Source organism: Natrix helvetica (assembly GCF_964273705.1).
Source record: "Natrix helvetica genome assembly, chromosome: 5".
Classification (NCBI taxonomy): Eukaryota; Metazoa; Chordata; class Lepidosauria; order Squamata; family Natricidae; genus Natrix; species Natrix helvetica.
In genome coordinates this window covers 7,714,224-7,738,055 of record NC_138551.1, presented here as the reverse complement: position 1 = coordinate 7,738,055, position 23,832 = coordinate 7,714,224, and the positions used below count along the sequence as shown (strand labels likewise).

The following is a 23,832-nucleotide window of genomic DNA, read 5'->3' as shown; positions in this document are numbered from 1 at the left end:
TCCACAAGTCTTAAAGTTCCCAAGTTTGGACACCCCTGCTTTAGTTTAAGGGTCGGCAACCTTAAACACTCAAAGAGCCACAAAGGTCCTAAATGGAAGCCCCCCGTTCAATTCTGGAGCCGACCGGAAGTCCGGTTGCCCCCACTATAGAGTCTTCTCCTAGCACGGCACCATTTTTCCTCTGCTGACCAGAGGTCCAGTTCCCCCACCATAGAGTCTCCTCCTAGCACGGCGTCCTTTTTCCTCTGGTGACCAAAGTCTGGTTCCCCCCACCATAGAGTCTCCTCCTAGCACAGCGTCCTTTTTCCTCTGGTGACCAAAGTCTGGTTCCCCCCACCATAGAGTCTCCTCCTAGCACGGCGTCCTTTTTCCTCTGGTGACCAGAAGTCCGGTTCCCCCCACCATAGAGTCTCCTCCTAGCACGGCGTCCTTTTTCCTCTGGTGACCAAAGTCTGGTTCCCCCCACCATAGAGTCTCCTCCTAGCACGGCATCCTTTTTCCTCTGGTGACCAAAGTCTGGTTCCCACCACCATAGAGTCTCCTCCTAGCACGGCGTCCTTTTTCCTCTGGTAACCAAAATCTGGTTCCCCCCCACACACCATAGAGTCTCCTCCTAGCACGGCATCCTTTTTCCTCTACCTGTCCTAACCGGAAGCTCTTATCAATTGTGGAGCCGACTGGCAACAGGGAGCCACAGCCGAAAGGTGAAAGAGCCGCACGAGGCTCCAGAGCTGCAGGTTGCTGGCCCCTGCTTTAGTGCAACCAACCTGGAAGACTTGAAATTTCTATCTCTATATTACAAAAGGGAAAAATAAAGATTCCTGCATATCAACAAAAGAGAATATTTGTAGTTCTGGGTTGAAATGATGTGGGGGGGGGTCCTTGAGGCTCTCTGAGCTTGGCTGTTTTTTCTTGCAGACATTTCATTACCCAAACTAGGGAGCGTCATCAGTGCTAGCAAAGAGTAGGCTTTGCTCTCAGTTGATAGAGAGTAGCTTGCCCTGCTGCTGTTGGTGGAGGTGTAGCTTTCCTCCTTGTAGTTTGTACTTCTCCAGCGATCAACACAGAGATAAGCAGGGATTAACCCCAGACAAAGCAGCAAAAACAATAACTTAAATCGGGGAACTAACAAGGAGAAAAACTACACTTCCACCAATACCGGCAGGGCAAGCTACTAAACTGAGAACAAACCCCACTCCTTACCAGCACTGATGATGTTACCTAGTTTGGCTAATGAGATGTCTGGAAGAAAACAGCCAAGCTCAAGAGAGCACCAAGGACCCCCTCATTCTTCTTAAAGATAGCATCCAGCTGGGTGGGAAAACGTGCTTTGGATACTCACCTTGCATCGTCACTTCCATGGTCTCCAAGGGCGCAGCCACCGGCTCGGCACTCTGCTCTGGGACCTCGGCCGTTTCCTCCACTTCCTCCTCTGGCTCCGCCTCCTCTTCTACAGCAGGCGCGGCCGCTGGGACAATCACCTCCTCAGGGGGCTTCACCTCTTCGGGTTCAGAGATGGGGCTGATATCCGATTCGGGCTGTTCCTCCGCCTCTTCGGCCTCTTGCTTCTCTGGGGTTTCAATCCCCGCAGGTATTGCCTGCTCTTCCGGCTGAGCAATGGGGGATTCCATGGCCGGTTCTGGTTCACACGGGGGCACCTCGGGCATCGCCTCCAGCAGCTCCTCCTCTAAGACCCCATTCGACTCCACGGCCTCCCCTTCGGCCACCTCCTCCGGCGGAGGAGAAGGAACGGGAGGGGTGCACGGCAGCGTTATGGGAGGCTCCTCGGGTTGAAGCGCCTCCTGGTGGGTAACCACTGTCTCTTCTTCTGCTACCGCCTCTTCATCCACCTGCGTTTCTGGGGGTGGCTGGGAAGGAATCTCCAAAACAGGGCTAGCAGCGACCTCTTCCCGAGGTTCTGTGTCCAAAATGATGGACTCCGGAGGGGGCACGAGGCCTCCTGGCACTGTAGTGGTGGTACTAACGGGCTCGAGGATGTCTTCAGGGACCTCCAGCAGCTCCTCTCTAGTGTCCACAGCAACAGGGCTCTCTGGGCGCACCAGCGTCACAGTGGCCGGCTGCACAGGCTCCGCCTCGGTCAGGGGCGGAGGGGGAGATGGGGAAGCCGATTTACTAGTCTCCAAGGATACCGGTTTACTTACTACTGGGCCGGTCTTGGAACGGTCATCTGGTGGGAAAGAGAAGGAAGAGGGTTGAGGGGAGGTGCATCGTATACTCCCAAAAAATACGGTATGTTTAGAAAACGGTGGTTCCTATAAACAGCACTTAGCAATAGCCCTTAAGATTTACGTACTGCTCCATAGGATTTTACAACCCTCTTGAAACAGTTTGCAGTGACAGCATATTGACCCCTACATTGTAGGTCCCCATTTTACCGAAGTCAAACTTGAGCCGGTCAGGATCGAACTCCTGACAGCAGGCAGAGTCATCCTGTAAATACTGTATTTTAGCCACCAGGGGCTGCAGCACCAAGGGCTGGTAAAGGAAGCAGGGGGTTGGACTAGACGACCTCCAAGGTCCCTTCCAACTCTGTTATTCTATTCTATTCTATTTCTGGCTCAGGGTTGAAATGAGGTTTTCTCTGAGCCTGGTGGCTTTCTTGCAGACATTTCATTACCCAAAGTAGGTAGCAGCATCAGTGCTAGTGAGGGTGGTTCATCTCCAAGGACTTAAGGACCCAAACCCTCTAAACCACAGGCTGGCAAAGCCATGACCGGCCATTCGTAGTGAGAAATAACTGGCTACAATGGCCAAGTTGGTTGTGTTCTATTTTCCTTTCATGTCTGGATAATCTTCCTGGATTCAGACAAGCAAAAGGTAGTTTTAAATGCACACATCTTGGGATGAAGGTCTTCCCTAGATTATCACCCGTGCAATGCGCTTCCTGATGAATCTGCCCACACTCTTACATCTGTTCGCTTTCGTCCTGAGTGGCTGAGGCCATAACAAGATGCTATGCCTTTGTTACTAGAGTTTAGCATGAGATGCAAACAAAAAACACCTCTTTTTCTTAGAGCTCTGTTTTAATTTCCTGGAAGAACCCAGGAAAGGCAGCCATAGTTTGACCGTAGTTTCTTAGCGGCTTAATTCTCTTCTAACTCTTAACAGTAGCTGCTGAAATAATAGATCATTGTTGGCTTCACTGCTAAGGATGGGCAAGTACTAGATTTGGTACTAGTGCAGGGGGTTCCCCAACCTTTCGGACCTCAGGGACAACTAAATCCATAATTTTAAATCCCTCGGACCACTAATATGATCTGCCTAATGACCGGCTGGGTGGGTGTGGCTAGGTGGTCATGTGATTGGGTGGGCATGGCCAACTCGATGTCACTCACGTTGAGGGGCACCTCGCCAGCCTCTATTCGCCCCTCCCCTCCCAGTCACTCCTCGCTTGCCCGCCCGGGCTCCTTAGGGCCCCGACAGGAAGAGTTGCTGAAACTAAGCAGCCACCAGGAGAAAGAGTTGGCAAAACAGCTCAGTTCAAATTGGATCTGACCGAGAAGAAGGCTCAGTAGAAGCGCCTCACTGAGGACTAGGAGCATAGGCTTTCCAAGCAGAGGGAAGACCTGTGGGAATGCAAGGCCAGGTACCGGCGCCTGGAGGCTCAGTGGGCTGAGATGGTCAGCCAGTTCCAGGCCATGATGCGGTCCCACTGGAACGAGGCCCTCTGGCTCTTTGCCACCAGCGACTCTTCCCTCCAGCCTTCTCCCAAAATCCAGGAGGCTGAAGCAGACCCCAAGTTGGAATTTTCTGCCCCCCTCCAACCTGCACAAAGAGACCCAAAAGAGAGAGACTCTCTGCAGCAACACAAATGTTCATTGCACTCATCAGGCCCAGGGGCCGTCGTTTGAGGACCCCGGATTTAGTGCAATGTAACGAATGCAAAAAATTTTTATCGCGGACCAGCAGCTGGTGACCGCTGTACTAGAGCGCTAGGCTGCAATAGCCGCCTAAGAATACTGAGAGAATACAGCAGGGGCTCAGAGGAAAACTGGACTAGGCTACAGGTGGTCCTTGACATACGACCACAGTTGAGCCCAACATTTATGTTGCTAAAATGAGACAGTCGTCAAGTGAGTTTTGATCCATTTTACGACCTTTCTTGCCACAGTCGTTGAGTGAATCGTTGCAGTTGTTAAGTTGGTAACACTCTTGTTAAGTGAATCTGGTTTCCCCATTGACTCTTGCTTGTTAGGGGGTCGCAAAAGGGAGTTACGTGGCCCTGGGGATGCAGCACCCGTTTTAAGTGTGAAAAATGAGTCGTAAGTCACTTTTTTCAATCATGCCGTAACTTTGAATGGTCACTAAATGAACTGTTGTAAGTCGAGGACTACCTGTCCAAGTAGCCCTCGACTTAACAACCACAATTGATCGTAGGTAACAATAGTTTGACTCATTTAACAACTACAGTGATTCAGTGATAACAACTGTAGCAGGAACGGTCATAAAACTGGGCAAAGCTCACTTAATAACTGTCTCGCTTGGCAACAGGAAATTTTGGGCTTAATTGTGGCCGTAAGTCAAGGATCACCTGTACAGTAGCAATAGCACTTAACACTTATATGCTGCTTTACAGCCCTTTCTAAATGGTTTACAGAGTCAACATATTTGGGGCAAATATCTGAGTCCTCATTTTACCCACCTCGGAAGGATGGAAGGCTGAGTCGACCTTGAATCTGGTGAGATTTGAACCACCAAATTGCAGGCAGCCGGCAGAAGTAGCCTGCAGTACTGCACTCTAACCACTGCGCCACCGTGGCTCAGTATTTCTCACTCCTGTCTTGGCTGACTCATTTTAAAAGGGTCTGCCTCCTAGTGGCCATAGACTAGAAAGCACATAGGATCTTTCTTGCACAGGTTGTCTGAACTGAACTGATAACCATACATTCATAATGCTACAGATAGTCCATGATTCAGAACAGTTCATTTAGTGACCGTTCAAAGTTACAACGGCAATGAAAAAAGTGACATGACCTTTGTCATAGTTAAGACCTTAGCTGCATCCCCATGGTCGTGTGATCAAATTTCAAATGCTTGGCAGCTGTTTCATACTTACGACCGTTGCTGTGTCCCAAGGTCATGTGAGCCCCTTTTGCGACTTTCCGACAAGCCAAAGTCAATGAGGAAGCCAGATTCACTTAACAACCTTGTTACTAATTTATCAACTGCAGTGATTCACTTAACAAGGGTGGCCAAAAAGGCCGTAAAATGAGGCAAATCTCACTTAACAAATGCCTTACTTAACAACAGAAACGTTGGGCTCCATTGTGGTCGTGGGTTAAGAACTACCTGTATTTCCTTTCGGACTCAATAATGCAAAACAAAGCATAGAAAGGGAGGAAATAAAATTACTGCATAAGGCAAAGAAACTGAGGCACAAGTCAAAAGAACGAAAAGGAAATACAGCTTCCTTTAGAATCATAGAGTAATTCTCTATAAAAGGGAATATAGAGTTAATAAACCTATTTTGCCTTTGTATTTATTCACTATACCACTCTTGTTTTTCTCCACCTTGCCAAACACATCCATGTAACATTTCAAACTGCTTTTGTTTTTTAACAAATAGATATAGATAGATAGATAGATAGATAGATAGATGATAGATAAATAGATAGATGATGATATAGATAGATAGATAGATAGATAGATAGATAGATAGATAGATAGATAGATAGATAGATATGACTGGAGAGAGATGGATAGGTAGGTAGGTAGGTAGGTAGGTAGGTAGGTAGGTAGGTAGGTAGGTAGGTAGGTATGATGAGAGAGATGGAGGTAGGTAGGTAGGTAGGTAGGTAGGTAGGTAGGTAGGTAGGTAGGTAGGTAGGCAGGTAGGTATGACTGGAGAAAAATGGAGATGATAAGATAGATAGATAGATAGATAGATAGATAGATAGATAGATAGATAGATAGATAGATAGATGATAGATACATAGATACATAGATACATAGATGATAGATAGATAGATAGATAGATAGATAGATAGATAGATACATAGATACATAGATACATAGATAGATGATAGATAGATAGATAGATAGATAGATGATGATAGATAGATAGATAGATAGATAGATAGATAGATAGATAGATAGATAGATGATACATACATACATACATACATACATACATACATACATACATACATACATACATACATAATGACTGGACATGTAATATATATGAGAAATTGGCTATGGCCACATATCTCAGCAGTGATTCCTTTTTAAGCCAGTGTAAGATGAAAAAGTGTAAAATGAAAAATGGGGAGACATGATAGCAGTGTTCCAATAATTTGAGGGGCTCCTACAAAGACGAGGGGATCGACCTATTTCTCAAAGCACCTGGTGACAGGAGGAGAAGCGACCCAGAACTAAGGAGAAATTTCCTACAATTAACCAGTGGAACAGCCTTCAGAAGTTGTGGGTGCTTCATTACTGGAGGTATTTAAGAAGAGACTGGACAGACATTTATCTGAAGGGGGTTGGGGTTGGACTAGAAGATCTTCAAGGTCCCTTCCAACTCTTATTATTCTATGTTCTATGAACCTCCAACTACAGATAGCCGACTTACAACAGTTCATTTAGTGACCATTTGAAGTTACAACGGCACTGAAAAGAAATGACTTATGACCATTTTTCACACTTATGACCGTTGCAGCATTTCCATGGTCCTGTGATCCAAATTGAGACGCTTGGCAACTGGCTCATATTTATGACGGCTGCAGCGTCCTGGAGTCATGTGACTACCTTTTGCGACCTTCTGACAAGCGAAGACAATGGGGAAGCCAAGTTCACTTAACGACTGTGTTACCGCGTTTCCCCGAAAATACAACCTGTCCCGAAACTAAACCTTTGCCACATTTTTCGCGTGGGCAAAAATATAAGCCCACCCCCAAAAATAAACCCCCTGGACAACCCCTCCCTCCGGCCAGGCAGAGGACCGCTCACTGACCTAGCGTTATCCCTAAAACGCCAAGTCGCAGGAGCCAGGGGGGGGAGCGCTCACGTTGCTTGCCGCCTTCGGGATACCGCTAGGTTGGGGAGTGGCATTCTGTCTGGCCAGAGGGGAGAGTTGCCGGGCGGCTGCTCCCTTGTGAACTGGCTCCCGAAGAGCCGGGCACAGCCTCAGGGGCGAAGCAGCCATGAGGTAACCATGCCCACGAGCTGTTGCCCGGCAAATCCCCTCTCCATCCGGGAAGAGCGCCATTCACTGACCTAGGGGGTATCCCTAAAGTGCCAAGCCATGTGGTGCTCTGCCCGACCCCCAGCTTCCGCGGCTTGGCACATTCGGGATACCCCCTAGGTCAGTGCATGGAGCTCTGCCTGGCTGGAGAAGGGGGTTGCGCGAGCGCCTGTTCCGCCCGCAGCTTCATCAAGCCCTTGCGCAGCTCTCCCAGGCCACCGCCGCTGCCCGCTGCTGCCCACTGCCGCCCCGCTCCGAGCATAACTTCCAAACTCCAAAACTCGAGGCCGAGTCTTCCAGCATCAGCCGTTCTAGCAGTGCTCTCTATGGTGGGCCGGCTGCTGGAAGACTCTGTCCAGAAGACTCTCTGTCGAGCAGCCGGCCCACCATAGAGAGCACTCCTAGAGCGGCTGATGCTGGAAAACTCGGACCTGAGTTTTGGAGTTTGGAAGTTATGCTCGGAGCGGGGCGGCAGCGGGCGGCGGCGAGCAGCAGTGGCCAGCGGCAGTGGCCTGGGAGAGCTGCGCAAGGGCTTGGTGAAGCTGCGGGTGGAACAGGCGCTCGCACAACCCCCTTCTCCAGCCGGGCAGAGCTCCATTCACTGACCTAGGGGGTATCCCGAATGTGCCAAGCCGCGGGAGCTGGGGGATGGGCAGAGCGCCACATGGCTTGGCACTTTAGGGATACCCCCTAGGTCAGTGAATGGCGCTCTTCCCGGCTGGAGAGGGGATTTGCCAGGCAACAGCTCGTGGGCATGGTTACCTCATGGCTGCTTCGCCCCTGAGGCTGTGCCTGGCTCTTCGGGAGCCAGTTCACAAGGGAGCAGCCGCCCGGCAGCCCCAAAACAATAAGCCCTCCCTGATAATAAGCCCACGGGCATATTTCGTGGGGCAAAAGAAAATAAGCCCCTGTCGTATTTTCGGGGAAACACGGTACTAATTGAACAGCTGCAGTGATTCACTTAGCCAACGTGGCAAGGAAAATCGCAAAATGGGACAAACCTCTCACTTAGCAACCTAAATTCTGGGCTTTATTGTGGTCATAAGTCAAGGACTATCTGTACACGAGTCAGAGCAGTTACTCTCATTAGTAAGAAACGATTTACTTCAAGTTACACATTATTCCTATATAGATACAGAAGTTTACTATAGATCCCTATGAGAACAGGAATGAATTCAAGCCAACAGGCAAAAAACGATGTCTTCAGCTTCAGCCAATCAATTACCTTTTGCATTGACTGGTGTCTACGCATTCACAAAAGAAGGCATAGAGTACGGATAAATGAGACACAAACAGGAGCCGGAATTCCTGCTTTAAATATTGATGGCACTTAGGGAAGATACACCCCAGATTAAGAATGGGGCCTTCCAACATCTGAGAACTTGTTTTTCCGTAAAGTAACATTCCAAACAAATTAATTTTAATGGAATGTTAATACTTTAATATTAATTAATTAAATATTAAGGTAATCATTTTCCTAAAAAAAATACTTAGGAATAAAAGCAGTAGCCACCAAGGAACTGCATCGGTCATTGAAATTGCTCTGCAGTTGGATCAACTATATGCAGCTCTTCTATTTATTTATTTGTACATCTTAAACCAAGCTTTCTTCTAACATTGGTTTAAAAACCAAACGCCACGGCAAACTCTTAAACCCGGGGCCGCCAAACGTGGCAACTTTAATAAGATTTGGGGACTTCAACTCCCAGAATTCCTCAACTCCTTTGGAAAAAGATCAGAGAAGAGCAACTAAGATGATCAAAGGCCCGGAGACTAAAATATATCAAGAACAGTTGCAGGCTTTGGGTGTGGCTAGTCTAGAGAAAAGAAAAAGTTGGGGTGACATGATAGCAGTGTTCTAGTATTTGAGCGGTTGCCACAAAGGAGGAGGAATCAAATTATTTTCCAAAGCACCTGAAGGCAAGACAAGGGGAAAAAAATGTATGGAAACTAATCAAAGAGAGAAGCAACCTGGAATTAAGGACAAAGTTCCTAACAGTGAGGACAATTATCCAGTGGAACAGCTTGCCTCCAGAAGTTGGGGGGGGGGGGGGTTCATCCCTGGAGGATTTTAAGAAGAGCCTAGAGCAGGGGTGTCCAAACTTGGGAACTTTAAGACTTGTGGACTTCAACTCCCAGAATTCCCCAGCCAGCATGGCTGGCTGGGGAATTCTGGGAGTTGAAGTCCACAAGTCTTAAAGTTCCCAAGTTTGGACACCCCTGGCCTAGAGAGTCACTTGTATAGATTCTCCTGCTTGGGAAAGGGGCTGGACTAGAAGACCTCCAGGACCCCTTCCAACTCTGTTATTCTATTCTATTCTATTCTCCTTGCCAAATACGAGCCAGTTGCCAAGCGTCTGGATTTTGATCATGTGACCATAGGGATGCTGCAATGGTCAGTGCTGCTGTAACATCAAACTGTCACTAAATGAGCTCGTTAAGTCAAGGACTAACAGTACTGAGTAGAGCTCCTAAAAGTCTTGGACACCGAAGAGGAACAAAAGACAACCTGTTTTTCTTTCTGATTGCATGGGAAACAGCAATAGCGATAGCCCTTAGACTTATATACCGCTTCACAGTGCTTTTACAGCCCTCTCTAAGCGGGTTACAGAGTCAGCGTATTTGCCCCCAACAATCTGGGTCCTTAATTTATCCACCTCGGAAGGATGAACGGCTGAGTCAACCTTGAGCGGGACAGAATCGAACTGACCGCAGAATTAGCCTGCAAATACTGCATTCTAACCTCCAAGCCACCATGGGTCTTTTAACTCTTATAAATTCAACTCCAATCCTCTCTATGGACAGACAAAAGTGAGGTTGAGTCTGCACTTCACACAAACACACACACACACACATCATCCAGTTCAGCCCTATCAATGTTCCATCGTACCTTGGCGGACAATAACTGCTACATGAGGTGTCTCCCCGTTGGCCTGTGGCTCTGAACCGCTTCCGGCCTAGGAAAACAGAGGAGGAAAGAAGGATTAGCAAGACTAAGAAAACAAATATGAATCTCTCGCTCTCTTCCCCTCCCTCTCTTCCCTTCTCTCTCTCTCTCTCTCTCTCTTGCATAAAGAATAAAATATACTTTGATATAAAACTTCTCACGCCATCTTTAACGGAACCACGGTTTATGCCGTCTACTCAACTTGGATCATGTGACTGATTGGTTGGGAAAAGGGAGGAAAACTTTCACTTTTAATTAGGTGAAAACCGTGGGAAACTTGAGAGTCGGTTTTTAGACACCCTGGTGTAGAGTACACGAGGAAATGCCAGCTGGAACCACCACTAGTAGCAACTGTTTGGGAGAAGGATGAAAACCTGTGTGCAGATCAAGTCGTATTATCTTCCTGTATACAGGTAGTCCTCGACTTACGACCACAATTGAACCCAAAATTTAGGTTGCTAAGTGAAACAATTGCTAAGTGAGTTTGCCCCCTTTGAAGACTTTTCCTGCCCCAGTTGTTAACAGTTGGAACATTGCATTTGTTAAATAAGTCACACGGTTAAGTGAATCTGGATTCCCTACTGACTTTGCTTGTTTAATTTTTATAAATTTGTACAGGGGATATTTAATTCAATTTTAGTTATGTATATTATCGAGTGTATGGTTTTTAAATTTGTACCTGTACACCGCCCCAAGTCCCTTCGGGGAGAGGGGGCGGTCTAGAAGTTTAATAAATAAATAAATTAATTAATTAAGGTCGAAAAAGGGGGTCACAGCAACAGTCCCAAAATGGTCACAAATATGAACCAGTCCCCGAGCATCGGAATTTTGATCAAGAGATCATAGGGATGCTACAACGGTTGTCAGTGTGAAAAGCGGTCGTAAGTCAATTTTCCAGTGCCACTGTCACTAAATGAATTGTTGTAAGTCAAGGACTTACCTGTATTATGTGAAAGCAACACAGGATAGAAAATTGCCACCCCACAATATCAAGGTTTGTCTTCACCTTGAAAAAACACACACACCTGATTTGACCAGCCTGTGCAATATGGACAAAAACTGAGCCGAATTCCCACTGGCCGTGAGAGGCCTGCTGAGGCCCCCTATAAGTGTGGCAAAATGGCCTCCCCGAATTGCGACTGTGGGGCCGAAAAACCAATTATCCAACATATAGCATCAGAGTGACAAAACAAACTTTATAATGGAGACTTTGCTCGTTTCCTGGCTGTGACGAAGCAGAAAAAATATTATCTGTAATCTAGACATTGCATTTGTAGCATTTTATATTTCACATTTTTCATTTTTATCTGTGCGTTTTAACCAAAATGTGATGTGAATGTGCCATACGATAAATAACAAATCATCCCAATATCTCAGGGGTTGCCACAAACTATTCTCCAAGGCACCTGAGGGTAGAACAAGAAGCAATGGGTGGGAACTAATCAAGGAGAGAAGCAACATAAGGAGAAACTTCCTGACAGTTAGAACAATTAATCAGGGGAACAGCTTGCTTCCAGAAGTTGTGAATGCCCCAACACTGGAAGTTTTTAAGAAGATGTTGGACAGCCATTTGTCTGAAGTGGTGTAGGGTTTCCTGCCTAGGCAGGGGGTTGGACTAGAAGACCTCCAAGGTCCCTTCCAACTCTTAGATTGCTACTAGAGCTCACCCATAGCAAAAGTTGGCTGTGATTTAGTCCCGGAACTTTTGTATTATAAACACGAGGGGGGGGAAAAGGTACTTGTTATCAGCCTAAAAGCGGGACACGTTTGGAAGAGAAATGGAGTTGAGGAACGAAACTGCCTTACCTGAGGAGGAGTTGGGGTAGAAGAAGTTCTAGCGCCAGACATTATTTCATCTGTGATATCTTTACCACCCTGATTTGGATCTCGTATTCGGATCTGCTGGACAAGAAAGTGGGGGGGGGGGGGGAAATATGCTTTACGCAGGGCAGACAAAGCTTAGAGAGATGCCTACAAGCATTTTGGGTCTAGTGTAACCATTAGAATATAAGCATTGACCACAACCCTTAATCCAGGGATCCCCGATTCTCGGGCCAATAGCAGTAGCACTTAAGACTTATACACTGCTTTACAGCCCTCTCTAAGTGGTTTACAGTCAGCATATTTGCCCCCAACAATCTGGGTCCTCATTTTACCCACCTCGGAAGGATGGAAGGCTGAGTCAACCATGAGGATCGAACTGCCGAACTGCCGGCAGCGGGTGATCAGCAGAAGTAGCCTGCAGTACTGCACTCTAACCACTGCGCCACCAAGGTGCCTTGGAACCGGGTAGCAGAAGTGAGAGGCGAGTACACCCGCGAATCCTCATTTGCGCGAGGAAGCGTGTAGGCCTGCGTTCCATTTGCGTAAGGAGTGGGTGCAGGGGCCCGTCGATTGTGTAAATGGAACTGCACGGGTGCTTGCTGGAACCGTCTCCCCCCCCCCCCTTTCAGCCAGTCCACAAAGCCGGAAAAGTTGGAGAGAATTCTGCCTTAATGGGTCTAACCTACCCCCACCCCCCAATTCCTCAGTGCAGCATAGTTACCGTATTTGTTGGACTATAAGATGCACCAGAGTATAAGACGCACAAAGATTTTGAAGAGGTACATTTTTTAAAAAAGTTTTTTGCACTCTGCAGGCCTCACAAACCCTCTGCACGCCCATTTTTTTTTGTGTGAAAAATGGGGCATGCAGAGAGTTTGAGAGGCCTGCAAAGTGCTCCTGTGGGCTGGGGGGGGGCGTTTTTTTGTGAAAATGGGCCCATAGATTTTGTGAAAAAAACAGGGCATGCGTAGGCTTTGGAAAGCTTGTAGAGTGCTCCTGGGGACTGGGGGAAAGGGGGGGGGGGGCAAAAGCGAGCAAACAATGGCCCTTTTTTCACTTGTTTTTGGCCTCCCCAGCCCCTAAGACTACTTTGCAGGCCTCCCAAACCCTCTGCACGTCCATTTTTGCAAAAAACGGGATGCGCGGGGGGCAGGGTTTCAGGAGGCCAAGAATGTTGGATTCAATGTACAAGACACATCCAGATATTCACCCTCTTGGGGGGGGGGGTGCGTCTTATACTCTGAAAAATATGGTTAGTTCCAAGAATAGTAGCACAAAAAAATGACCCATGAGCAGAGAATGCCTGCGGGTGCTTAGGATGTATTTCAAGCTACCACTCCTCGGGATGTTGTTAAGACTCTCTGGGAATATTCTCGTTTCTTGACTTCTGTGGCCTTCTCTAATCTCACCTTACAGGCTGCACGACGACGTAAAAGAGATTCTGGCCCACGAGATATTTTACAAGGAGAGACAATCTTGAAGGCGGAGGTGAGGAAAAGGAACTGCCAGCTGCCCGTGGACCACGTCAAGGCCTGAAGTCAACCAACAACAACTTGTCCTTGGCAAGGGCTTCACGCTACCCATGACAGGGGGCTAACCTCCCGGAAGCCAGCTGCCATGTCTTTCAAAACTTGGCACTTCTCCCGGACTCGCCCTCCCTCCGCCCTACCACAGGGCTGAGGCCAGGAGGAAGCACTTTCTTCCTCCTGGCCCTAAACGCCCAGGGTGGGTGGCTGCTGGAGGGAGGGAAGGGAAGGCAGATCCTTAGCAGCCAACGATGAGGTCACAACCAAGCACTGTTTGGCACACCTGGACACAGTAGCTGAGTGAGCAAATCAAAGCCTTCATTAGGGCTCAGGAGCCAGGAGGCACAACCATTAAATACAGAGACCTGATATTGTGAACACAGCTTTAAAAAAAAAAAAACTGCACTAAAAACATGTAAGATACAGTCAGTGTGTTGTCGTTAGTTGCGAAGTCATGTCCAACACATCGCAACCCTATGGACAACATTCCTCCAGGCCTTCCTGTCCTCTACCATCCTCTAGAGTCCATTTAATCTCACGCCTACTGCTTTGGTGACTCCATCCAGCCACCTCATTCTCTGCCGTCCCCTTCTTCTTTTGCCCTCAGTCTTTCCCAGCCTGAGGCTCTTCTCCAGGGAGTCCTTCCTTCTCATTAGGTGGCCAAAGTATTTGAGTTTCCTCTTCAGGATCTGGCCTTTTTTTTGAATATATTTTTTATTATTTTTACATTTAAAACAATGCAGTACCACGAAGTCGAAGTGACCATACATTCACATTATATACAGCTAGTCTCAACCATTAACTATTAGCCTACTTAATACATTGTCTATCCTTCCGTCCAATCACAATATATACAGTTTGTTCCAGTCTTGTCACCTTGTCCTATACCAATCATAAAATCTGTTCCAGACTTCAAAATATTCTGATTCCCCTTTATTTTTAAGTTCAAGAGTGAGCCTATCTGCTTCCGCACAGGACAACACTTTTCTGATTATATCTAGCTCTGATGGTGTATTTTCTTTTTTCCAATATTGTGCAAAAGTTATGCGAGCCACAGTTATAGGATCCTCTAACACAAACACTAGATCGTGCGCAAAAGCCTGTAACTTAAATTGCTCCTTTTTAATTTCTAGTCCCTTTAGCTGTTCCGCTTTACGTACATTCCTGGCTAAAACTTCTAAGGTTAATATAAACAGCAGTGGGGATAGGGGACAACCTTGTCTTGTACCGTTCTGGATTGCTATACTTTGCGTTAATTCACCATTTATTATTACTTTGGGTTTTTGATTTGTATATATTGCTCTAATCGTGTTTATAAATTTATACCCAGATTCCATGTGTTCCAATTGTTGATGCAAAAATTCCCAGTTCACATTATCAAATGCCTTTTGGGCATCGAGAAAAAATAGTGCAACCTGCTTTTCATTATGCACTTCATAATATTCGAGAATGTTCAGCATAATTCTCATATTGTTTTTAATTTGTTTTCTGGGGAGGAATCCATTTTTATCTGTGTGGATGAATGATGTAAGGAATTTTTTCAACCGTTCTGCTATTATTAAGAGCAAAAATTTTGTAGTCTGCATTTAGCAGTGAGATTGGTCTGTAATTTTGTATAAACATCTGGTCTGTGTCCACCTTAGGTAATAATACAATATTAGCCTCCGTCCATGATAATGGTATCTTCGCCTCTTTCAACTAAACTTCCAACAGCGTTGATATCCTGGAATTCTTTATATATTTCCACTGGCAGTCCATCCGGCCCTGCAGCTTTATTATTCTTTTGTTTTTGTATGGCCTCAATTATCTCTGATGTTTTAATTTCTTCATTGAGCATATCTTTTATTTCCTCTTCTATCTTTGGCAGAGGATCTGGCCTTCTAAAGAACAGTCAGGGTTGATCTCCTCTAGGACTGACCGGTTGGATGGCCTTGCAGTCCAAGGGACTCAATGCAGGAGTCTTCTCCAGCACCAGAGTTCAAAGGCCTCCATTCTTTGGTGCTCAGCCTTCCTTATGGTCCAACCTTCACAGCCATCCATTGCAACTGGGAAAACCATAGCTTTGACTATAGGCACTTTTATTGGCAGGGTGATCTCTCTGCTTTTTAATATGCTGTCTAGATTTCCCATCGCTTTCCTCCCCAGAAGCGTCTTTTGATTTCTTGGTTGCGGTGATCTTGGAGCCCAGGAAAATAAAATCTGTCACTACCTTCATTTCTTCCCCATCTATTTGTCAGGAATTGTGAGGGCCTGATGCCATGATCTTAGTGTGTAATGTACACTAACTGAGATACAAACGGCACTGGCAATTACAAAAATGTGTGAATGTCTGCAGAGACCCTCAATCCTCCAGTCATGGTTGTTCCAAAGGTGGTTTCCACCCCCAAAAAAGTTAACTGGGCTTTCTTGGGGTTCCCTCTCCCCCCATTGGAAAACCTTTTTTGCTTCTCATCAAATAAGATTTCCTTGGTTCTTCTGAACTTCAGTTCTTCTGAGGAAGCGTCTTAGATTAGAAGCAAAACAAAACAAAATGTTCTCCAAAAACGTTTGGGGTGACCAAAAATGTGTGCGAAACTTCATCCGTGGGTAGGACAGATACGACAATGATAGCGCCAAATTGGGCAGCCTGGCGTGATCTGTCCAGGTTGCAAACAGACAAAAACTGTGATGGAGATTGTGCTTTTTACACAGCAAATTGTTTAAAATGGGATCCATTTTAAACCCTTCCTTGATCCCCTCTAGAGAGGGCAATAAAAAAAGCACTTGGCTTAGGTGAGCATCTCTCTCTCCATGCAAACATAGATACTGCTGAAAAGGAGTAATTTTTATATCATCTCCGCAGGACTGCAGAGTGTGGACCATCCACCCTGGTTAAGGTGAAGGCCTGATGAAATTTCAGAATTAAGTATAATGGCACACAGCCATTTGAGACGAATGTCAGGCCTGCAGCCATTTTTTCTTTTGGATCCTTGGCCTGCCACACTTTCTAATATTCGACTATGCATTTTCTATTGTGGGAAAATGGGAGGGGGGATTATAAGAGTGAGATGCGTTGTAGTCATAACAAAATTCTTTCTAGAAAGCCAAGGTCATCGTTTGTCTTTGCACCTCTGCACCTGACCGGATCTGGATGGGTGGAAGCTGCCAGCATGGCAGTGGGAGATTGGACCATGTGATGGACTTGTGGGTGTGGTGGGCAAGATCCTGAACTTTCAACTAGGTGGGGAAAACCGGGAAACTTTCAGATTCAGGTTTTCCCAGATGTGCCAACATGGCTCTCTTAATAAATTGGAAAAAATTTGAGCAAAACTTTGCCTTGGACTCCAATTTACATTTGGATGTTATTTGACACCCTGACATTGACAAGGCTTTCCTAAAGGCTTCTGCAGCCGATAACAGAGCTCTGGATCGATCCTCAGCTCTGTTATTGGCTGCAGAAGCCTTTCATGAAAGCCTTGCCGGCTGCAGAAGAAGTTCCTGAAGGCCTCTGAGAGCGAAAAGGAGGCCAGGGGCAACGTGCACAAGTTGAGTCAGTGGATAACATCTCCTCTCCCCCCCAAAAATACAACCTGGTGCCTTTTTGGGTGCCCCCCCAAAAGACAGGGTCTTATTTTCGGGGAAACACGGTAGGTTTACACTGGTTCGAAAATCAATATGCCATATCCTACCATCGCATCCTACCCTGATGGTGTTACCTAGTTGGGTAATGAAAGGTCTACAAGGAAACAAGCAAGCTCAGAGGGCACCAAGGACCCTTCATTTCAACCCTGAGCTACAAATATCCAATTTTGTTGTATTTATTTTATACAATGACAATAAAGGCTATGCTAATACTAAAATATCCTCCTTTTGTTAGTAACAATATCCCATAGTTTAAGATGACACATGGCATTTTCAAATGGACAGACATTTTCCACCAAAGGTACTAAGGACTGTGGAGTTTGCCATTTCCTTTTCTTAGCCAAGCTGATTTAAAACGGTCTCTGAGAATCAGTGGAGAGATAAGTGGAGAGATAAGAAAATCAGCGGAGAGATTTAAAAAAAAAACCAATGTCAACCGGCAATTAAGAAGATAGAACTGGGGTTTGGCACTCACAGAAACCAAATCTGTCTCTAATCGTAAAATAGCATTCTTGGTGCATTGTGGAGCTGTGAGTGCTGCCGTTATAAATTTGGATTGGAAAGTTTCCGGGATATTCAACTTTGTCGAAATGCAAATTGGAATACCATAAAGAAGCCGAGAGATGACCTCAACAAGAAAAGCCTTGCAAGCTGCAGAATAAAAGGTGTTCCCCCTTTAAAACAGAACATCTCAAAGGCAGCTGTGAAGTTACATTAGATCACTTGCCCAATAATTAAACATATGTCCCCCAAGATAAGGAAGCCCGAAACCGCACCCCCAAAATATTTAAAATATGTACCACATCTACGGGGGGTCCCTTTTAATTTGCCATTTATGTAACCTATTATTGGGTCATGCAAACACTACGGATTTTGATACAGCTAAGTCCTCAATTGACCAGAATTTCTGTTTGCTAAAGGAAGGCAGGTGTTACATCCATTGTGCCCATTCTGGCAAGGTGTTTTTTTTTTCTTTTGCTATGGTTGTATCAGTGCCAATTTGGCTTCCTCCGTTGACTTAGCTTGTTGGAAGCCCGCTGAGGAGGTTGGCGAGCATATGAGCCCCGGGATGCTGCAACCGTCACAAGTACATGCCAGTTGCCAAGCAGCAGAATTTTGATCAGAATTGTGACAGTTAGTTGCAAGGTTTTGCAAGTCCCGTTCTTCAGTGCCGTCGCAACTGCAAACGGTCGTTAAGTAAATGGTTGCAAGTAGAGGACTGCCGGTTGTTTACTACAAGTTGTTCTTTAAGGCAGGGGTCTCCAGCCTTGACAACTTGTGGACTTCCTCAGCCAGTGAATTTTGGTTGCTGAGTAAGGTATTTGCTAAACGGGTCATGTCCCGTTTTACAACCTTCTTTTTTTGCCATGGTTGTTAAAGCGAACGTGCATTCTATTGCACTTTTTTTAAAAAGACAAAAGTCGTCACTTTTTCCCCCCTTTACATTTTTCTCTTTCTTGTATTTTTCTGGTTTTTTTTTTTTTCAATCTTGTAATGAAAGCAAATAAAATTGATTGAAAAGGGGGGGAGAAAGATGGAGAGCAACCTGATTTAATTACGAGGAGCGGGTAAGCTTTGATGAGGTAACTTTTTTGACTGCTTGCACACCTCTGTCAGCAATCCTGTTCACACCTTGATTAGCTTGTGATTTATTGTTGCTCAATCCTGAGGAAAGTTTCCTCGTGAAATTTTCGGTTTGGGCTTAAAAGGCAGAGAATTTTCCCTTATGCTTTTGTGCAAAGCCCCTCAAGAGTCGCTTTTCAGTAGCTCCAAGTTATTTTTAAAGGAGGCAAATGGCTGAAATGCTGAAATAACAGTTGCTGCGGCAAGCAAGACCTGTTTTGCCATGAATTCAGTTAAGCCAGGGGTGTCCAAACTTGGCAACTTTAAGACTTGTGGACTTCAACTCCCAGAACTCCCCAGCCAGCAGAGCTGGCTGGGGAATTCTGGGAGTTGAAGTCCACAAGTCTTAAAGTTGCCAAGTTTGGACACTCCTGAGTTAAGCCATCCAGTGACCATCGCTTCTCCCCTTCCTTGCCCTGTGCAGTCCTGTTCTTACGGTCTGCAGAAGATACAGGATAACTAGTAGAATATGGACTGCAAAATTCTAGGGCAGTATGAGTCCAGTCTCTAAAATCACCTCTTAGGAGAAACAGACAGCTCCAAATATTTCCTGTTTTTCCTCATTTCTGTTTTTAGGTTCCGTTCGAGAGCCTCAAAATTATTACAGATGGAAAATGGGGTTAATTTACTTACTCTACCTCTGTGATGGCAAACCTTTAGCACGCGTCCCGCCGGCCAGCTGATTTTTAGGTCTCTACTGTGGGAGACACATGCACATGCACAGGGGGGCTGGGGGAGCATGGGGGTGTGCGCCCCCTACCCATGTCCCATTTTTCATCCTAGGAAGATGCAAGGAGGCCTCCTAGGCCCAAAACGGGGCACGGAGGGATATGATGCGGGCACCCCCACAGCCCGTTTTTGGTTCCAGGAGGCCTGCTAGGCGGCCCAAAACGGGGTGCAGGGAGGGGTTGCAGACGCATGTGGGGGGGGAGTGCTGGGGGGGAAGTCACACGTGTATTCACTGGGGGGGGCACGCGCGTGCATTGCATTATGGGTGCATGTACACCTGCGCTTTCGCCACACAATGAGAAAAAGGTAAGCCATTACCGCTCGCTCTAATTTATATCTATCAAATATCTATCTTTTTATCTATGTATCTAATTTGTACCTGTCATCTCTCTATATATCATCTATCTGTATCTATCTCTCTCTCTCTCTCCATCCATCCATCATCTATCAGTCTCTCTCTTCTCTCGCGCTCCCTCTCGCCCTCTGCCTCCCATCTCTCAAATTCAAGTAGCTGCCCATCTCACAAGAAGTGGCTCAGGGTGGCATCCCATGGTCAATTTGAAAAAGTATGTGTACAAAAACAGATCTTTAAATCAGAAAAATTAACATTAAAATGGAAACGACTAAAACTAAAAAGATATACAAACCCTAAGGAGAGAGGGGGAGGGAATAGATCCAGCTCTTTTTCTCTTACGGCAGGGGTGTCCAAACTTGAGAACTTTAAGACTTGTGGACTTCAATTCCCAGAATTCCCCAGCCAGCATGTCTTAAAGTTCCCAAGTTTGGACACCCCTGTCTTACAGAAAAGACCAGCCATTTATGGCAGTTTGACTAGGTTGGAGGAGTGCTGTGAGGTCCTTGGTTCTCCTCGATGCTTTCTTGCAGACATTTCATTACCAAACTAAGTAACCTTATCAGTGCTACAAGGGAGATGCTGTGAGTCCTGTAAGCCCCCATCTCTCAATTATAAGTCTATTTCTCCTCCCTTCTCAGTGCCTGACTCCTACCTTTTTTTCTCTTTCCTAGGACGTTATACCATCTGCTTATTTTAATAAGTCTTAACCAACACTAAACCAGAGGGACAGGAAGAAAAAACAAGAGTTCAGAGATAAGGATGTTCATAGGTTGTCATTTTGTTTCTCACTCTTTTTGCTGAGTGAGCAAAGGCCAGGGATGGGCACCCTCCTTACATCAAGGTGTGAAACTTGTTAGTGACACAGGGACATCACAGAGCTTTGAAAACCAAATCATTTGCAAACGCCTGCAATTTGTATTCTTCCTTTTTTATTTCCACGCCCGTTATCTCTTTATCCTGTCTTACATTTCTATGTAGTACTTCTAAGGTCAATAACAATAATGGGGACAGCGGACATCCTTGCCTTATACCTTTCATAAGCCTTTCAGTCATATCTCCATTTACCATCACATTTGCACTTTGTTTATAACATATTGTCTTAATCATATTCATAAATCTCTCCCCCAAATCCATAACTTTTAGTTGCATCAACATAAACTGCCAGTTCACATTATCAAACGCCTTCTGTGCATCGAGAAAACCAATGCCATTTGTTTCTCTGGATGTGCTTCATAATACTCCAATGTCCTAGCTCCCAAAAGGGAGAGGTTGGACACCTAGATTTCTTTTTTAGCACCAGGCAATAAATCTCTTTTTTCTACAACCTTTTAAGGATATTGATTCGTGCCCAGGAATTCACTGGAGAAAGCAATTGCGTTTGGAATAATAGTGAGCTACACAAGTAGTCCTCGACTTACAGCCACAATTGAGCCCCAAATTTCTGTTGCTAAGTGCGGCATTTGTTAAGTCCCCATTTTACAACCTTTCTTGCTGCATTTGTTAAATGAGTCATTCCAAGTTGTTAAGTTAGCAACACGGTTGTTATATGAATCAGACCTCCCCACTGACTTAGCTTATCAGATGTTCGCAACAGGGGAATCATCGCATGACCCTGGGACACTGTAACCGTCATAAATATGAGTCAGTTGCCAAGCGGCTGGAATTTTGAACACACGGTCCGGGGATACTGCAATGGTCTTAAGTGTCCCTTCTTTCAGCGCACTTGTAACTTCAAATGGTTGCTAAATACACTGCTGTAAGTCGAGGACTACCTGTGAAAGGAAACCAGGCTACAAGAGAACAGGGTGGCTGAACACCATCAAAGCTGACACCAGCCAGAGCAGAGAACAAATCAAAGTAGTAGTGAGTAGTAGGAGTAGAGCCTTCTCTGTGATGGGCCCAACCCTCTGGAATGACCTCCCCCCCGACATCAGAACCACCACCGACTTCCGCTCCTTCCGTCAAAAACTAAAGACTCACCTGTTTCGACTAGCCGGCTTGGCCCATTCATAGTTTTATCTTACCTCCTGGCAGATATTTTTAACTGGGAATTTTTAGGTTATTATTTTAATTTTAACTTTTCGGGATATTTTTAGGGGTTATTTTATATACTGTTTTTAATCGCTTTACTTTATGATACAGTTTTATAGCCTCCTCATCTAAGTATTTAAGGTTTTATGTATTTATCTATTTATTTTCATGTATTCTGTGTGTTTTAATTTGACTGTACACCGCCCCGAGTCCCTTTTGGGAGAGGGGGCGGTCTAGAAATTTAAAATAAAGTAAAGTAAAGTAAAAGAGAAATGGGAAGATGTGGAGAGATGGGGCCCATGGGATCGGCAAGAGTTGGACACAACAAAATGGTTAAATGATCATCTTCATCAAAGAAGATGGATTTGTGTTCACTTTGGTTCTGAATTTATTTTCCACATCCTATTGGCAGGTTAATACTGTGTTTCCCAAAAAGTAAGACCGGGTCTTATATTATTTTTTGCTCCCAAAGATGTGTTAGGGCTTATTTTCTGGCTGGGTCTTATTTTTGGGGGAAACATGATTATCTTTCCACCAAACATGAGGTTGTATCCATTTTTCTCTTGGCCTTAAAATAAGGTGCAGGCAATTTATAAGTGTGCCAGGATGGTAATTTATCCCTTCCTGACTTGTTAACAGCCATAGCAGCAAAACCTGTTTTACCACAAATGGCCGTTTCTTTGATGGCGAATAGGAAGGAAGCCTCCCACTCGCTGTTTTAAATGCATTTCTTTTTTCAGGGAACGGGAAAAACCGCCTCACTGAAGTTCAGTCCCCTAGAATTAAAATTTTGAGAGAACCACTTCAAGTACTGCAAACGAGGTTTTGGGAATCACCCCTTCCATAAAACAAAATAGGAAATTAAATGCAGTTTTGAAAAAAAAAGTGATGGAGCTGGCACAAGTATGGCAAAATTAACCATTTTAAACAAGAGAAAAGAATGTAGTTTTATTTCTATTTGGAAGCCACTTCTAGGCTCAAAACAAGAAATATATATATGAAATTTTGACTGTGGGTTGAATAGGATGGGACAGGACAGAACAGAGTAGAATAGAATGGAACAAAATGGAACTGAACAGAGTAGAATAAAATATTCTTTATTGGCCAAGTATAATTAGACACACGAGGAATTTGTCTCTGGTGTGGAAGCTTTTAGTATACATCCAAAGCAACTGAATAATAATAATAATAATAATACCTATTAGAGGGGACAGTAAAGACGCGGATAATAATAATAATTCATTTGCTGTTAAAGAAATGGAAAGGATTTACTAAACATGTCAACATAAAAAGTTGAGGCTGTAATTCTATTTTGTATTTTACTGGACTGAAAAACTCAATGCTTTTCTTTTTTCTTTTCTACTTATCCTACACTCCTCTTCACCTTCCCCATTTCCCTATTCTCTTTATTTTAATTTGTATTTTATATTATCTCAAAACAAAATGTATGTATGTATGTATGTGTGTGTGTGTGTGCGTGCACACACACACACACACACACACACACATATACGTTCCCTTTTCTCGTCCATTCCACTTAAGAGTTTATTCAAAAGGTGACCACCAGTAAAGCACAGAGTAGCGGTCTCCAACCTTGGCAACTTTAAGCCTTATGGACTTCAATTCCCAGAATTCCTCAGCCAATCTTAGCAACTTTAAAACTTGTGGACTTCAACTCCCAGAATTCCTCAGCCAACCTTGGCAACTTTTAAGACTTGTGGACTTCAATTCCCAGAATTCCTCAGCCAACCTTGGCAACTTTTAAGACTTGTGGACTTCAATTCCCAGAATTCCTCAGCCAACCTTAGCAACTTTAAGGCTTGTGGACTTCAACTCCCAGAATTCCTCAGCCAACCTTGGCAACTTTAAGGATTGTGGACTTCAACTCCCAGAATTCCTCAGCCAACCTTAGCAACTTTAAGGCTTGTGGACTTCAACTCCCAGAATTCCTCAGCCAACCTTGGCAACT

At 45.2% G+C, this 23,832-nt stretch overlaps 1 protein-coding gene across 17 annotated transcripts in view; it reads right to left on the bottom strand.

The window, feature by feature from the left end:
- Positions 1-23,832, bottom strand: part of EIF4G1 (eukaryotic translation initiation factor 4 gamma 1) — a 160,139-nt gene that overhangs the window by 50,035 nt on the left and 86,272 nt on the right. For 12 of the 17 annotated variants that reach the window (XM_081953613.1, XM_081953600.1, XM_081953614.1 and 9 more), the window contains 3 exons: positions 11,961-12,056; positions 10,098-10,164; positions 1,343-2,188 (listed from right to left, as the gene is read on the bottom strand). In XM_081953613.1, coding sequence (XP_081809739.1) covers positions 1,343-2,188; positions 10,098-10,164; positions 11,961-12,056 — 1,009 coding nt within the window. The remainder of the gene's footprint in view (positions 1-1,342; positions 2,189-10,097; positions 10,165-11,960; positions 12,057-23,832) is intronic. The other 5 variants (XM_081953606.1, XM_081953615.1, XM_081953609.1 and 2 more) reach the window with 1 other exon arrangement.